Source organism: Ictalurus punctatus, chromosome 21 (assembly GCF_001660625.3).
Source record: "Ictalurus punctatus breed USDA103 chromosome 21, Coco_2.0, whole genome shotgun sequence".
Classification (NCBI taxonomy): Eukaryota; Metazoa; Chordata; class Actinopteri; order Siluriformes; family Ictaluridae; genus Ictalurus; species Ictalurus punctatus.
In genome coordinates, this window is record NC_030436.2 from 2,772,453 (window position 1) to 2,790,614 (window position 18,162).

Below are 18,162 nucleotides of genomic sequence, written 5' to 3' on the forward strand. Positions count from 1 at the left end.
TAGATATATAGATATAGATATATAGATATAGATAGAGAGAGAGAGAGAGAGAGAAGGTCTAAAATCCTCAAACATAGAACTCTCGCTTTTTATCCGCTGTTTCTCATTGGCCATTACAATGACCTCATGCTCTGAATAATTTGTTCGAGTGTGCAGTCAAAGAATGAACGAAAAAACAAAGTTTCAAAAATAATGACATTCATATTAACAATTGCTAGTCGTACTTTCACTATTAACGTAAAAGCTGGACAGGTTCACAAGTGAACCCCTTCCCCTTGCATTAAAAAAAATTCAAATTAATTAATGTAATCAAGTCAAGCTTATTCAGTACTGCGTTGGACATTTATATTAACAATTGCTCATGACCTGTTTAATTAAGCAATATGTACTAGTAGAATGTACCAATTATTACAATATAAAATCTAAATCAAATGGAATAATTTGTGCTCTGATGTTAATTTATTAGAAACACAAATGAAGTTCTTAGAACCATGGTCTGATATCAAATCAGACTTGAAGCAATTCGTTACAAGGCAGAAGTACAAAATTCGTCCTTATAGTCACAAACAATTGTCTGGAAAGTAGCATATTTTTTTCCCCACCTTCAAAAGTGAACATATATGAACTTCTGATATCAAATCAAGCTGAAATGATTTAGTACAGGGCAGAATTACTCATTACTAAATTCCTAAAAGGAAAAAAAAAGATAGAAAAACAAACGAAGCTTCATAGACAACGAAATGAAGAGAACTTACCACCAACAATTTCTTACACTTGTACACAATTTTGGATATGCGACAGATCTACAGATACGTGCGGATCTCGTGCATTTGTGTACGAAATTACAGGTCACAGATTCGTTTAGACTCATCTGCCTTCTTTTTTTTTAAAATTTTTTTTAAAAAATCTGCAGAATACATAGAAACAAGCAAAAAAAAAAAAAAACAGCTTTTTTACTGACGCATCTTATACCTGAGAGAGTATGCACAGCAGGGGTAGTGGCCTCAGTAGCGCCTACTCTGATGCTAATCAAAGTCCTTAATCAGACCGTGCAGGATTCTGTGATTGCAGAAATTGACGCAAAATCAAGGGAACGCCGCGATATTTGCAGCAGCTTGCAATTTTTCTAAATTACACCACGGTCAAAGCCCTCTTCATATTCACGTGTGGCGAATATGAGTGCAGCCGAAAGGTCTCGTTTACCAACAAACATCACTGGGAAAGACGCACTTCCGTGCGATTGCAATTTCACCAATTCAAGTAGTTCTGCAAATAAAAAAATCGTCAAAATCACGTGTGTACTACGTATAGACGGATGTCCGTGTTGGATGCAGATGTGTGTTTCCACGTGACCTCCTGACGCTTGTAAAGCGTACTTGTACATGTTCTCTGTCTCAGTGCCGTGACCGTACAGTACAGTCCCTGCAATTAGCAACAGAGAGACTTCAAACTGAGCGAATAAACCCCTACAACCGAAATGTTCATTAATGATTCCATTCTTAAAAATAAAAAATATAAGCAGGAACACGAGTAGAGGATGTACACACCTCCCGCTCCCCCTAAGCACCAGAACAAACACCAGCCCCATGTATTATAGATGTTAACATTCTTTTGCGGTAATAAAGAGCGACTTTTTACATATATAGTTTTTTATGAGGAGAGAAGAAAGCTGAATAAACGCCTAAGATCAGAGCATGATTGACAGAACCAGCTCTTTATACACTACCTTACTGCAAGAATAAATGGGGAAAGAAAGTTGCTCATTAACATTATAGAGACCGTTTATGAGATACATAGACAAATTAGTCACTCCTGTCTTCCCGGATGATCTGCTACATTTACCACGACTCTCCAGTAGACCTGTGACAATAAACTGTAATCTTCAACACAGTAATGGACTTGGACAACATTGCTAGCACTGACGGTTCAAAACGTGCTCACTATATTTACATTTGATTACGGAGAAGGCCGTCAAGAGTGGTGGGGGGGCATGTTTCCCACTGAAATGACTGACATGGACAAACTATGTTAAATTCTCAAGCAGCTTGTCAATGCAAAAACTGTACACGTTAGATGATTTGCCCTAGAATCTGAAAAATAAAATAACAGTAACTTGTCAAACACGATATTGTGAACTGTAATACTTAGGCAGACTTTCATATCGGCGCATGTCTACTCTCTAGTCTACTCGACAGCCTGCAAGAGAGTGAACGAAAGAGCACGTACACACAAGTGGGGACACATTGTTCCTCTGTGAGCGTACTGAAATAAAATCACGACAGCGTGGCTACACATCACGCGACATGTTTCAACAGGGCTCACATCCCTGACTCCTCTGCACTTTAAAAAGTCCTCTTTAGCGCCTCGTTAAACTCTCCACACTCTCAGTGGGTGCATCTCATCCACCGCTCTCGTGTGCTGAGCGGGTAACCCGAATCCACCATCAGCTTCTCGTTCATGCGCCAGTATTTATCGCCTTTAAAGAAGTACACCTTGCCGTTGGTCCATGTAAAGGCTGCGTCCACGTTCGATGGAATGCCAGTAAAGAGGCGGGAAATGGGTTTGGGGTAAATGCTCAGGTCGTTGTACACCATTTCATCCCACTGCCAAAATCCTGAGCCCTGGAGAGAGAAGTTGTACTGTAATACACATTTACTACAAAAGGACGTAGCGCATAAGCTAGCGCTTAGTCAACAAATAAATGAAAAACTGTACGAATATTACACTAAAACTTAAGAAGAAAAAAAGAAAAGCTTAGTAAGCAGGTGCTTGTATGAGCTTTTTATATGAGCATTAGATCACTATTGTTGGGTCAAAAGTCTAAAATAGTTTGCGTGAATATTACTAGTTAGTAAAAAGGGAATACTGATCGGGTACAGTGATGCGTTACCGAGCACAACAAAAAACTGATTTTGTTTACGTCACTCTAAAAGTAATGAGTGTATACTGAGGTCTGTAGGAAAATACTACGACCATGTCTTAAGTTTTTGGGAAAAGATTATTCAAATATCACACTATTACAGAGAACAGTATCATGAAAAAATCATTAGTGAATTGTATATACAAACACATGGTGGGTCTAGAGCGGAAAATGAGCACTATCTTCACCCTTTAAATATCACCCTGAGTGGAGCTTAGACTCAACCGAGTCCCAAAGCCAGTGACTTTTTTTTTTTTTTTTTTTTTCTCCCTGTAACGTGACTGCCACCATGTGGTCATGGAAGAAACTGAAAGGGCCACATTTGCACACTGCTTCACATTACCTTGAAGAAGAAAATCTTTTTGTTCCTCTCCAAGTACATGGCAGCATCAATGTTAGCTGGGATTCTGGTCAACTGTTTGGGGTAGCCGGCGAGGAGCTGGAAGTTCATGTAGCACCAAACTTTGTCGCCTGCAGAGGAGCAGAGAATAATCAGAAACCCGAGGAGTTGAGAGACAGCTGTGCAATACAGCTCTGAGTATATATCCATTTATCATAACTGTGCAGAACAATGACAAACACGATTCTTTTTTTTTTCATCCAAAAATCTGTAAGTCTGTCTCTGAACGTACTTGCCTGTCTATATCTGTCTTATATCTGTCTCCTTATGCTTTTATTTATCTGTCTTTTTTACTGTCTGTCTGGCTCTATATCTGCCTATACTGTGTATCTATCTGTTTGTTTACTTATCTGTCTGCCTGTCTCTCTCTATATTGGTCTGTTATCTGTCTGTCATCATCATGATCACCTTTCTTTCTGTCTGCTTGCCCATCTGTCTCTATCTATTTGACTGTCTGTGTCTTTCTACAGAGAAATGCAGTGTCTTATTAAGGTGTTGCTTCCCCACAAGCTGGAAGAACAGCATCAATGCATCTTAAGCATAGATTCCTTCAATACATCTGTCTAGCTATTGGTATGTCTTGATCTTTCTATGTCTGCCTTTCTGTGTGTCTGTCTATCTGCATGTTCATTTTTTTTTTTAATCCATCTACTTGTATGGCTGTCTCTGTCTATTTGACTATACAATCTTGTGAAAAAATAAGTACATCCCATAGAAATTGTTGGGTTTTTTTTGTTTGTTTTTTTGTTTTTTTTTACATATTTGGACGAGCAAACATTCGATCATGTTTGAAACAGTGCCGATTAGTAAAGTCGATGTACCTGAACAAAACCATGAGGAAAATTAGCTTTTTCAATCATTCATTCGAGAGAAATATCTATAATGTGACATTCTTTTGTGGAAAAAGTAAGTATACCCTTGTCCTCAGTAGCTAGTATTTTCCCCCTTTAGCAGAAATAACTTCTTGAAGGTGTTTTGCATAATTGACCACTCTTCCATGCGATATTCTTTCAGTTGTGAGATGTTTGAGGGGTTTCTTGCATGTACTGCTCGTTTGACATCCCCCAAAACATCTCAATGGGATTCGAATCCGGAATTTGACTCGGCCATTCCATAACCCTGCATTTCTTCTCTTTGAGCCGTTCCTTGGTGGATTTGCTCGTGTGCTTAGGATCATTATCCTGTTGAAAGATCCACTTTCGGTTCAACGTCAACTTTCAGACAGATGGCCTCACATTATCTTCAAGCACTCTTTGATATGATGCAGAACTCATAGTTGAATCAATGAATGCAAGCTGTCCAGTCCCTGAGGCAGCGAAGCAACCTCAAACCATCACATTTCCACCACCGTGCTTCACAGTAGGTATGAGGTGCTTCTCCTGTCGGTTTGCGCCAAACATGTCTGCTCTTACTGTGGCCAAACAACTCTCTTTGATTCATCTGTCAAGAGCACTTTATTCCAGAAGGCCTGGGCTTTTCCTATATGCTCATTGGCAAACTGTAGTCTTACAAAAGCTTTTTCCCGGCACGTCTCCCATGCAGGTCAAATTTGTGCGATCTCTTCCTGATTGTAGAAGCGTGCACAAACCTGCACTCAACTAAGCAGGTTCTAAAGTGATAAATGTATGGGGTGTACTTACTTTTTCCATGTGACTTTCAATCTGTTTTTTGTTGATTTTAAATTGTGAAAATTACTACATAATGTCAATTTTATGTGCCGTTTGATAGTGTATCACCTTTATTAGGCACTGTTTCAAAGATGGTCAAATGTTTGCTGAAATTATTTCCATGGGGTGTACTTATTTTTTCACATGACTGTATATCTTTTGGTCTGTCTTTTTATCTCTGCCTTTTATCAATTGCTCTATAACACTGTCTATCTGTCAACTAAAAATCTTATCTTTTTACCCTAAACAGATGTTGTCTCTTGGATGGAAATACGTTGTGAGTTTGTAATCCAGCTGTAGGAAGCCTCTGGATCTCGCATTAGGACTGATCACCACTGTCTGAGTGTCCATGTTTATTTATTTTCCCCATATAAATATTTCTGTTGCAATAAATGAGACCTGGCGCACTCCAGTTGTCCATCTCCGGGTATTTAGTCAGTTATGGGTTCCACATTTTCTCTACCAACACATCTGAGTCATTAGAGTTTAGAACCGAGCATCCAGAAACACAGTGACTCACATCTGTTAGTCATTATGCAGCTAAATAATAATCATATGAACTTCCTGAGATGCAAAGTTTGGGGAACACAGCCTGGATACGTTTCCCATGACACAAGAATTATTCACAACATCCTGTTTGATAGTTAAGCCGATGGGAACATTTACTATACAATCCACCTATGGCTAATTTTCTAATAAAATAACAAACATTTCTTTTTAGGGGGGAAACATATGACTGGCAGCATACACTTACCACTAACAGCAATTTTTAAGTACTCACTGTAAAAAGATTTCTGTAATAATGGAACTGATGATATGCCGACCACGTACCATTTTTTGATGAATGGCCAGACAGATGTAACTAGGTTACACAGGTCTAGATCAGAGGTTCTCAACCTTTTGTAACTAAAGACCTCCCAAGCCTCCCCTATCATGTGGCATGCTTAGCTGCTAGATAAAAGGCTGCTAAGCTCCGCCTCTCCCCAACAAATAGAAAATACAGAGGGAGAGGGAATGCGGGGTTTTTCATTTATGCACATTCTATTTGAAGAGAAATAAAATACACGGCGTCCCCGAATGATACCCTGTCTGTCTTTTTTTTCTTTTCTTTTCTTTTTTCTTAAATAATTTGCGCCCCCCTTCCGATCTCTCCCACCTGGTTGAGAACCACTGGTCTAGTCTGTCTCTCTATCCAGTGTATCCAGCTATTTCTATCTGTCTGTCTGTCTACCCATGTATCTATCGAAAGTTCACAGGGATCGAGTGCTCACTGAACGGTTGATGAATTATCAAAATGATGTAAATCATATGCTATGGCCTTCGCAGTCACCAGATCTCCACCAAATTGAACGCCTGTGGGAAATTTTGGAATGGTGTGTTAGTCAGTACCATCATCAATATACCAACTGAGTGAAGATCTTTTAGAAGAACGACAGTTTCAGAGCCTGTCAAGATTGTAGCGGAAGAACTCCGATAGCCTGCACAGAGCCCTGACTTCAACCCCACTGAACAGCTCTGGGATGAACTGTTAAGGCTACAGCAGGGGGAAGAGCTTTCTCTTATAGAGCCCCACAGTTATGGAGCAGTCCTCCTATTAGTGTTCGGGACTCAGACACAGTCTCAGTGTTTAAGTCTAGGCTTAAAATGTATTTGTTTACTCAAGCCTACCCTGACTAGATTCTGTTCTACTACTTCGCAGTCATAATTATCTTTTTTCTCCCTCTCTCCTTTCTCCGAGCCCCACACGAATTTATGGAGATACTAGAGATCCAGATCCTTTCTGCCTCTGGATGGAGCTCAAATCTTCTTTAATTCCAGACTGCTGGGACTACGGCTGCTCCTAACGCCATACAGACTTCATATAAATCCATAATGAACTTTTTCACACTATCTGTTGTTACCCAGATGAGGACGGGTTCCCTTCTGAGTCGGGTTCCTCTCAAGGTTTCTTCCTCTTAAAACATCTTGGGGAGTTTTTCCTCGCCACCGTCGCCACTCAGTGGCTTGCTCAGTTGGGATAAATTCGCACCTTTAATATCTGTATACCATGTTGATATTTCTGTAAAGCTGCTTTGAGACAATGTCTATTGTAAAAAGCGCTATACAAATAAAATTGAATTGAATTGAATTAATGCTGATTATGCCCCAGGACTCCTCGACTGACATCAGCCGTGTCAGTAGAGTGGAAGTTATATAACAGCAAAGGGGGTCTAAATCTGGAATGGGATGCTCAAAAGGCGCACATGGGTGTGATGGTTCCGTGTCCACAAACTTTTGGCCATAGAGTGTCTGTCTGTCTCTAACTACTGTTTGAATGATGCCATATTATAATTGCGTATGTGAGTATGTGTTACCTTTGAAGAAGTAAGTCTTGTTGGTTCTCGGTGAGTACACAGCAGCGTTCAGGTTCCCTGGCAGGCCTTTCCACAGCTGCTTGATCTTTATTGGAGCATTATGCCCCATATCTGTGATCGTCCACATGTAATCCCCACTAAAAGCAAAGGTCTTCCGCCAAGGACCTGACAGAAACCCAAGATAATATTTACCTAGATCAGAATTCTGAATTGTACATTTGAAAACTTCTAGTGTAATTGAGGGTTCCGTTTCCTACCTAGCATTATGGCATCAAGTTTTGCATCACATGGATCTGGAACATCAACTTGTGGGAAAGGTGAAACGGTTGTTGGACCCAAGGTAAGAATGTCCTTGTCCGTGGTGGTACTGGAGATTCTTTTACCTTAATGGACAAAATGGAATTTAATCAGATTGGCCATAAAATTTCAAACCTACTAAATGATAAAGATGCTGTGTAAATGTTTGGGATTATTGTAGAACCTGTCAATGTGTGATAAAATTGTGAGATCACAGACAAGATCTTCCCTTAATCCCTGTTTGCATAAATATGTGGTTGTAGATAATAATTGAGATGGCAGTATGGATCTGAAGGATTGAATTAATTAAATTTGTATTTATACATGACAAAACCCTTCAACATTAACCTTACCATATAATGCCTGGATGCCCCTGATGTCATCAGGGTGCAGTCTGAAGTTGACCTTATAGCCAGAGTAGAATGAAGCCATGAGCGCATCTCTGTATTGAGAGTGACCCAAACCCAGCGCATGGCCGATCTCATGAGCTGCCACGATTCGCAGGTTAGAGCCGTAGTATTTTCCTTCAGTCCAGAACTCGTCCTCGTCAAAATGTATGATCCCTGATGGAGGGGCTTCGGCATGAGCGAGTACATTTCCTACAGACAGGATGAGATTAAACTGTTTAACCTTGGGTTCAGGCAATTTTACTGGGGTTCTCTCATACAGTGTAGCAAGTAATAATCTGGAAAGACCTTTGTAATATTACAGTCTGAAACTGGATTTAAAGAGAAGCACATGAAAATGTATCACTTGAATATGAATCTCATGAATATGAATCACATGAAAATGAATCATACATAAATGAATCACATGAAAATGTATCACTTGAATATGAATCTCATGAATATGAATCACATGAAAATGAATCATACTTAATGAATCACATGAAAATGTATCACTTGAATATGAATCACATGTAAATGAATCATACGTAAATGAATCACATGTGAATGAATCACATGTATATGAACCATATGAAAATGAATAAATAAAGACAAAAAAAAAAAACATTCATCTAAAAACCTTGGGTTATTGTTAGGATAAAACGGTGATTGTCAGAATGAGCGGTTTCATTAAATTATCAGCCTTTGGTGTTTTAGTTATATGGTGTATATCGTAGTCAAATTCATTAAACAGGACGTAAATGCTTCGTGGATGTTTCCCACACATCTACCAGTTTAAGAGCTCAACTAATGTGGGAGCTCACTAATACACAGACAAAATTTCTGAAGTCTGACTTATGTCTCACAGTGCAAAGACATCTCAATAGAAAACAACTATGTGCAAGATGACAGATACACGTTTACTGCTTTTAGCTAGTCATTCTGTCGTGCCACAGACATTTTGTAATTCTGGTCCTAGAACCGTACCTTATTTGCCATGTGAGAAATGAGTCCACTGTGGTGTAAATGACCACCTTGTTGGTGGATCAATGTTAAATCAACAATAATAATACACTGGGAGTGTTGGGTCACAGCTCTTGCCTACAGTATGTACCAGTTCTAGTCAATGTCCTGGTGAATCGAGCAAATCAAAGCGGTCCACTTCAAAATGGATTTGCTTGAAAGAACTGAATCAATCAAAAATTGAGTCACTGAATCAATGACTCGCAGGACTGAAAAATACTTAAGTAACTGTACTTCGTTACTTTACTTAAGTATGAGTTTGGCGTATTTGAGTGTCGTTGAAATGGAATACTTGCACTCTTATTGAATTTCAAAAAAAAAAAAAAAAAAACTTTTTTCTCCTTACATTTATTTAGACTTTTAAAGTATTCATTACAAATCATGAAAAGTAAGATTTTGACACATTATCTATACTTTCACAAGTATAACCGCTCAGTATTTTCCCACCTCTGATGAATCATGAAGCTCATCACTCAGGACTTTTGAGGCTCCATTTCCACTGGAATTGTTCATATTAACCATCACTGAGATTAAAAAAACAAACTTTAATGCTGCAGTTGTATTGCAAGAACTGTAGAAATGGGGCTGACAATTGCCAAGTAGTGAATTAGATGAATTTAGACTATTAGCCCTGTCGAGACGTTTGTGGCTAAAGGCCTTAAACAAGTGACTTGTTCCCTCAGGCGAGTTAATAGTACCCTTGTATGAAATGGCTTTGCTCTGTTATCCCTGGTCCTTTAATAGAGATTCTCGGAGGTTAGCCACTGGCACTAGCTTACTGTCTGAGCTCATCGTTTAAGAAACATTGGTTTTGTGGAAAGCAGCTAACTCCGGTGCTTTTCCAACCGAGTCGTCTGACCGTCTCCGAAATAATATAGTGCTACTTCTCTAAATCATTCTCCGAATGGTTTTGTAAAATAAACCCATTTTAGACACTTGTAAAACAACACCCTGTACCATTAAATTATGTTTAATTCCCTTACCAGTGTGACATTTTTATTCAGTCCCTAAAAAAAGAAGAGTTATATAAGCTCCACCAAAAACATACGCGAGTCTCAGCATGTACTGCTGAGTACTGCATGTCTGGAACAACTTTGATGTTTTAATATATAGCATAAATGCACGTTCTGAAGACCACGTGAAAACTGTCATGAAAAATACAAATGAAAACGCTCACAATATTTCCCTAACAAAAAATATAGCCGATCAGCCAAAACATGTTTGGTGTTTGAAGTTTGCTAATGTAACTTAAAAGTAAGGGACGCTACCGGTAACGATGTGTAAACTGCAGGTCTGAATCATCATATACTGTAATTAGTCTGCTATTTTATTAATTGTTAATGTGCGAATAGTATTACTGAGTCAGCCTGTGTCTTTTGATTCAAGTGTGTAACAATTTTGTGAATCATGCTAAAAAATGCTATACTTGTCTACATTAGCGTCACGCCTCGAGTGCAAAAGTAAATAAGTAAACTTTGCATTCAAAACATTCTGTGGAGGATCAATTTCAGTTGGGTTATATTATATGACGTACCTGGTCCATCGAAAGGTGATAGGCAGCCATTCCTGGCGTGGAACGAGATCCTAATATCTGCACGCCCATATTCGATCTCCTTAAAGCTTAATGGAGTGACGTCACTCCAGTACTTAAATGCCAATCTAATGGCCCTCTGGGTCGCAGCCTTCCCCAAATCAGGCGTGTAGTTATAGATACGATATGTCAGACTCCTTTTCCTCCAAATTCCTGAAAAAATTCAAACCGACATTATGGAAAAGCTCCTGAAACTGTGTCCTCTTATTTAAAACTATCTTTTAAAAAAAATTATCATAATTTTTAATTTAATTTTTTTTTAAAGAGTGGTCAGCGGCCATTCGACTCCCACCACCTTACTTGTCCAGGGTTTCTTCTTTCATTATGATTGCTCATAACAAGCATTCTGTGTAGACACCCCGAATAGGACATTTTTACAGAACATTCCAGAGTCAAGCTTAAAAAAATCCAATCTATGTAAGAAACTTCCAACTAGGTGGCCTTTTTTTGTTTTGTAATTGGCTTGGGCCAATTATAAAGAGGACCAACTAGTTACATAAACTAAGGAAGATCATGCTTACCACCAAATCGCCTGTATTTATTGGATTTGTGATTGAAAGGATCCTCAACCCCACAGCGTGGCTGCCTCATTTTCAACACTGTCGCTTCGTCAACCTTTCCAGTCACTAGCAATCCTGACACTCTCTGAAAAAGACTGGCATGAACATAATAAGAGTTTAGATCATTACCGACATCTGATACAATAAAAGCAAATTTTACGACTGGGTGATTTGTCAAATACAGGCTTTATTCGTTATTTCTTTTTGTATTATAATATCTTAACAAAATGCTCGGTGTAAATACTATAATGATGTTTCATTATTCGTCAATAATTCTTACTGCTTCAATGCTAATTACCGTTCTATTTATTAACCTCCCTGGGAAATTCATGCATGTTTGGTGTGTTACCTCAGAGCTTCTTTTATAGCCTCCTCGGTAATGTCTACCTGTGACTCCTCGTCCAGTGGAGTGTCGAGGTAGCCAAACCGCCTCAGGTAAGTCTAGATAGTACAAACACACGTGAGATTCTTATCCATGTCATTCTAAGCGTACCTGCTTGCACAAGTCATCCTCCAACACTCTGAAAATCAAGTAAGGCAGTAGTGATATCCAAAATATTACATCTCTAAAACGATGTTCTCACCATTGCCTCAGCAAACTCCATCCGTCTCTGCAGTACAGACGAGGAAACTGCATAGAACACGGTAAAAAGCAATGCCACTAAATGGAAGTTTTTCATTTTTTCAATACTCCGAAGTTGAACGATGCTCCAAAGTTTTTGCGGGTGAACACACACACACAGCCTGTGAGAACGTGCAGCCCCAAGAAGTGAGCGGTTCCTCCAGAGGTTTATATGTTAAAGAATGCAGTGAGTCATCACCAATCTGCTGAGCTGCAGTGATGCATTTCCTATGACTACAAGCGTTTATGCACTCCAAGACATGAACAGCTGCAAAATGTTACTCTCTCCTCTGTTCACTCCTCCACGTGTCGTGTGCAGGCCAGTTGGAGAGAGCAGAAGTAAAATGTTTTCCTGCAACACTTACCGAAACCCAGAACAGCCACACCAAGTTACACACAGACTCTCTATGCATAATGCTGGATTTGCACTGATTTACGCAAACGGTCCATTTCTCTTTGACGGAAACTTCGTGAATGAGGTCCGGGAAACGTGAGCCAATGTTTTTATCTGGCACAGAAAAGACAGGAAGATTAAAGAGCCAGAGAGCTCTGAGAGAGATTTACTAGGGATTGTGTCCACGTGTTAGGACTTGCAGAAACGTGGAATGATTGTCTGTTGCCAACTGAAGAACTTATTTCCACACATTAAGTTCAGTCCACTGTGACTTCAGCTGAAGTGTTCAGCCTTCGTGTTGCTTGTTTGATTTGGTCTTCGAAGCTGTCATTTCCATGAAGCGCAGCTCCCGCCTCCACCATGGAATCGACAAGAAAGCCCATACTTAAACAAACTGAACTACCCAGGCGTCATTGTTAAATGGGTTCCATATGTGACTTGTGCTATTATTTAAACCTCCCTGTATGTACAGACCTGCAGAATAGCCACAGTAAAACCATAGCTGGGTTTGATCCACCTGTTCAACCCCAAAAAAATCTGTGCTACTGCTCTGACGGAGAATAAACAGAAGCTTCTAGTCTTCTGATTCTAGCTTATAGAAGCTCCTTCTTCTTCTCTTCTGTTTTCCCAGTACCGTTCCTTTAGGCCTCATGCAGTGAATGTTTTACTACTTGAAATACACTGGACTTAACTCCTCAACAAGCCATGTTTGAAAGTGTTAGTGTGAGGTAAAGCAAGAAAACGCTAGAATGTACCGAGAGACTAGATGAGCAAAATCATCTGAACACCTGTTTGAACTTCATGAAAGGTATGTTACAATTACCCCGAACTAGTTCTGAAGACCATAAACACTTCATTATATGATGAATGATGTCATTATGTAAAGTGGGATCGAACCATTTAGATTTACACCACATCAAAAACTAAATACAGATTTTATTTAGCAAATAATGGAAATGCCACCAACCCTACACTCGTTCCTATGGTATCGTTGGTACTTTGGAGACTAATAGGCCATTATAGCTCATGATGCAATAGCACACACATGCACTCGCCACTCGCGCTGTGCTTTGGTTGACCCATATCTTTCCCAGCTCCTATTAACCTGTCTCTGTGTCTCCTCCTCTCTCTTCCCCAGGGTGCCACAGTCGATCCCCAAAGAGATGGAAGAGGGCCCAGGCAGGTTTGTGGGGGCACTTCCAGGCCAACTGACCCTAAATGGAGGTGGATTATGTTCTCTGGGTCTCTATAGTCCATGGCTCTCCCCAGCATGCCAGCAAAAAATACAGAGTGCCGGTCAGTACTCAATGAGGTATGTGGTGATTAGCTCGCTCGGAATATATGGGCCTTTTAAAAAGGTGGCAATTAGCTGTAATTGCTGGATGGGGCCGATAGAGGAGTCACACAGTGACTGAACAGCACTATTGTGCTTGTGCCCAAGCCAGATGGGCTGATTTGTTTCTGTGTGGATTCCCACGAGGTGAATGCGGTTTCTAAATCTGATGCCTCTACAACACCTCATATTAACAGGCTCTTGGATCAGCCGGAGGAAGTTTGTATATTTGACCACAGCCTATTGGCAGATTCTCTTGCGCCAAAGACTGAGGGAAAAATGGCTTTCTCCACAACATCACTCTTTTGTCCAGGGTGCTGGCTATGTTACCAGCTGCCCATCTGCATCTTAAGAAATTCTCGAAATGAATCACTGCTCCTAAATTTGCCAGCCTCAGCATCCATTTCTCCTCAAACCCTTTGAGTCCACTTTGCTACCGTCACACAATGAATCTAACAGGAAACTCGTCTGACTCACAGGGATGAACGCAATGAACACAAATAAGTCATTTTAAACCACATATGAAACATCTTTATTGTGCATTAACAGAAGTGTTTGAGAGCTTGATTTATTCCTGCTGATTTAAGTACATGGGGTGCATGAGTCACAAAGTGTGAAACTTCAGCTCTCTGCCTGTGCTAATGGTGGTGACCACAAACAGGCAAGAAAAATTAATGATGTCAAAAATGACCGTTCCGGGACAGCATGCACCTACATTCCACCCGTAATGCCGCTACATTCTATTAGATCATCAGATTCAACCTGGATCAGACCAACATGATGATGGCACTGAGGATAGAACTGTTATTCTGTTACAAATCCAAAACCTTTAGGAAAACACATTACAATTATATCATATTCTTAGCATTGTAATGCCAAATAAACACTTGTTCCAGATGCTTATTTGGTGATACGATGACTTTTTAGTACAAATTTTGTAATAGATGTTTATTTTATGACTTCTGCGTTATTGAGTCGGTACAAAAACATGTTTTATTTCCGAACGTCATTATTCCAACAAAAAATATATAAAGTTACAGGAAAATATTTGGAAACATTTAAAGATTGCAACATATTACATAACAGACCATCTTTCAGACAACAATATAATGACGTCTGCTGGGTTTTGTATTCCAAAAAAAAGAAGCAAGTGCAACGGTCAGAGACTCCAGATCAACTTTGGCAGGTTCTCCAAGATGCCCAGTGAAGTTTACCAGCCAATTTCCTATATATATACTGTGTGTGTATGTATGTATGTATGTATGTATGTATGTGTGTGCATATATATATATATATATATATATATATATATATATATATATATATATATATATATATATATATATATATATATAATTTAAAAAGCAAAGGCTTGTTACACCAAATATTAATGACTTTTTATTACTCTTTATTTTTTCATGTAGAAGCATTTCACTTCATGATTTTTTTATTGCATCTTTGCTTTACAGCATTACTTTGCAAGACTTTAGCACAGTACAGTTATTCTTTTTTACAGATGTTCTAGGGCCTTCATCTTAATGAATAATGAAGCACCTAGCTTCACATTTAGCTATAATATCAGTGCAGTGCCATTGTTCTTTAGTATATTATAAATAATAAACATTTTCCATGGTCTTAAAAATACTCATCTACCCATCTGTCTGCAATCCTGGTCAAATGAAATGGCTCTTAAACATATTATGAATAATGTGCTGTGAGTTTTCCATGAACGTCGTCAACTTGGTAACCACCAACAAAGCAATCTGGCTATGAAACTGTTTCTGAAGTGTTTTATTTTTTTGGCACAGGCAACCCTTTTCTAATTCTGCACTCTTAAGAGTGGTTGCTTTACAGCCATTCTTGCAGAAATACCCGGTAGCATGAGCACATAAGGAACAAACAAATTTGTGCACAGTACATATAGTCCCCTCCGAAAGTTTTGGAACAACAAGGCCAATTCTTTTTTTCTTTCTTTCTTTTTTTTTCTTCTGTAGACTGAACACATTTTGATCGAAAGGTGAATATGAGACGAGAGTTTAGAATGTCTGCTTTTATTTACTGGAGTTTATATGTAGATGTGTTGAATAGACATAGAAGATAAGATAAGTTAAAATGTACCTTTATTGATCCCCCATGGGGGAAATTCAGTTGACACAACAGCACGGTAGGAGGAGTAACAAAGAAAAGAATTCTATAAATACCTATACTTTAGAAATAGTAGAAATAATCAAATAAATCTGTGTATGTACATATGCTAGAGTTCTATTTGTATATGTACATGTGCAATATCCTTGGCATTTATATCTGTGGAATGGCAATTAACGTGTGTGTGTGTGTGTGTGTGTGTGTGTTTGTGAGACTCAGTCAGTGGAGTAGGAGGTACTCGGTATTGTGGCTAGATGAATATGTGGCTAAACAAGCTCCCGTGCTTCCTCAGCTGAGCATACAGAGGATGAGAAGGGTTGTCCATGATAGCTTTCAGCTACACTCCCATCCTCTTCTTAGTCACTTTGTCCACACTGTCCAGTTCCATCCCCATCACAGAACTGGCCTTGCTCACCGGCTTGCTCAGTTTGTTGGCACCACGAATCCAAATGCCACCTCCCCACCACACCACAAGCAAAGAAGATAACACTGGCCACCACAGACCTGGTAAAACATCCGTAGTAGCCTGATGAACACATTAAAGGACCTGAGCCTCCTCAGAAAGAACATCCTGCTCTGTCCTTTCCTATAGAGGGCCTCGGTGTTGTCTGACCAGTCCAGTTTGTTGTGGAGTTGCACCCCTAGGAACTTGTAGTTGTCCACTATCTCCACTCCCTCTCCCCTTATGATGATGCAATGGGGGGCCTTTTGCTATGCTGGACATCCACCACCAGCTCCTTGGTTTTCCCGATGCTGGGCTGAACATAGCACATTTTGTATCGGACCACCTAATCAAAAATATTGGAACGTGACTGACGGGTGTTTATTGTTACCCATGTGTGTCCTGTTAAATTGATTGTTTAAACAATAAATAGCTCTGAACATCTACTCTTGCTTTTAGCCTTCAGTTTCATCCGTGAAGACTGCATTTGTTGTTAAAAAGTATAAGCCAACATGAAGATCGGAGAGCTGTCTATGGGAGAAGAGCAAGCCATTTTTAAGCTGAGAAAAGAGGGAAAATCAATCAGAGGCATTGCACAAACATTGGGCATAACCAATAAAACAATTTGGAATGTGCTGAAAAAGAAAGAAATCACTGGTGTACTGAGCAAGAGACACCTAATGGGTCAACCAAGGAAAACAACAGCAGCTGATGACAGAATCATTGTGCGATCTGCGAAGAAAAACCCAGAAACAACAGTTAACGACGTCACCACCAACCTCCACAAGGCAGGGGCGAAGTTATCATCATCCATCATTCGAACAAGACTTTGCGAGCAGAAATATAGAGCCATACCACAAGATACACACCACTCATCAGCAGTAAGAATGGGAAAACCAGAATTCGCAAAGAAATACAGAGATGAGTCACAAAAGTTGTGGAACCAAGAAGAAAGTGTGGAGAAAGGAACGATCTGCTCATGATCCAAAACATACAAGCTGATCTGTGAAACATGGTGGAGGTAGAGTCATGGCTTGGGCTTGCATAGCTGCTTCTGGAACAGGCTCGCTAATCTTTATCGATGATGTAAATCATGACTGTAGCAGCAGAATGAATTCAGAAGTTTACAGGAACATTTTCTCTGCCAATGTACAGAGAAATGTATACAAATTAATCAGGAGGAACTTCATCATGCAGCAAGACAATGACCCAAGACACACTACCAACACAACAAAAGTCTTCATCGGGTGTTTTGGGATGGAAGGTTTAAGACTGGTCAAGTCAATCACCAGACCTTAACCCAGTTGAGCATATATTTCACCTCCAGAAGAGGAGACTGAGTGGAGAAACCCTCCAAAACAAACAACAACTGAAAGAGTCCACAGTAAAAAACCTGGAAAAGCATCACAAAAGAAGAAACCGACAATCAGATGATGTCAGTGAGTCGCAGGCTTGATGCAGTTATGGCAAGCAAGGGATATGCAACCAAATATTGAATGTCATTTACTTCAAATTTACTTCAAGACTTATCTGTTCCTATACTTTTGTCCACCTAAAAAAAAATTGTATGGTCTGATACAAAAGGTTCTATGTTTTATGTTGCTCTAGATGTAAATAGCAGAAACTGAAAGCTGAAATCCTAAACTCTCGTCTCATCTCCATCTTTCAATCTGAAGCCTGAATGTCTTTGGTGTATAGCACAAGCAAATGAATTAGCCTTGCCATTCCAATAGTTTTGGAGGGGACTGTATTTATATTTAGTATGGACTTGCATGTGTAGAATAGTTGGCAGCATGTACTTACATTCCACATCTTACATTTGCAAATAGAGATTATACAGATGAAGGGAAAAAAAACTGTGTACAAGCATTAAGTAAATAGCCCCTATTCTTATTTGATCTGAGAAGACGAGGCACAGATACAGTCGAAAACTTTGCCAGCTACTACTGAACTTTGTTCCCATCAAATTCTAATGCGAAATACAGTCGATCTGCAATGTACAGTAAATGGTCAAATAGCTCATCATAT

General features: G+C 39.5%; 1 protein-coding gene across 1 annotated transcript; it reads right to left on the reverse strand.

Moving 5' to 3' along the window:
* Positions 1-611: 611 nt before the first annotated feature.
* Positions 612-12,004, reverse strand: mmp19 (matrix metallopeptidase 19). Its single transcript, XM_017451052.3, has 9 exons — positions 11,783-12,004; positions 11,548-11,639; positions 11,160-11,293; positions 10,582-10,791; positions 7,992-8,237; positions 7,599-7,724; positions 7,342-7,506; positions 3,264-3,391; positions 612-2,621 (listed from the first exon to the last, which is right to left on the reverse strand). Exons 1-9 carry the CDS (start codon positions 11,876-11,878, stop codon positions 2,385-2,387), a joined length of 1,434 nt encoding a protein of 477 aa, XP_017306541.1. The 5' UTR covers positions 11,879-12,004; the 3' UTR covers positions 612-2,384.
* Positions 12,005-18,162: the final 6,158 nt, after the last annotated feature.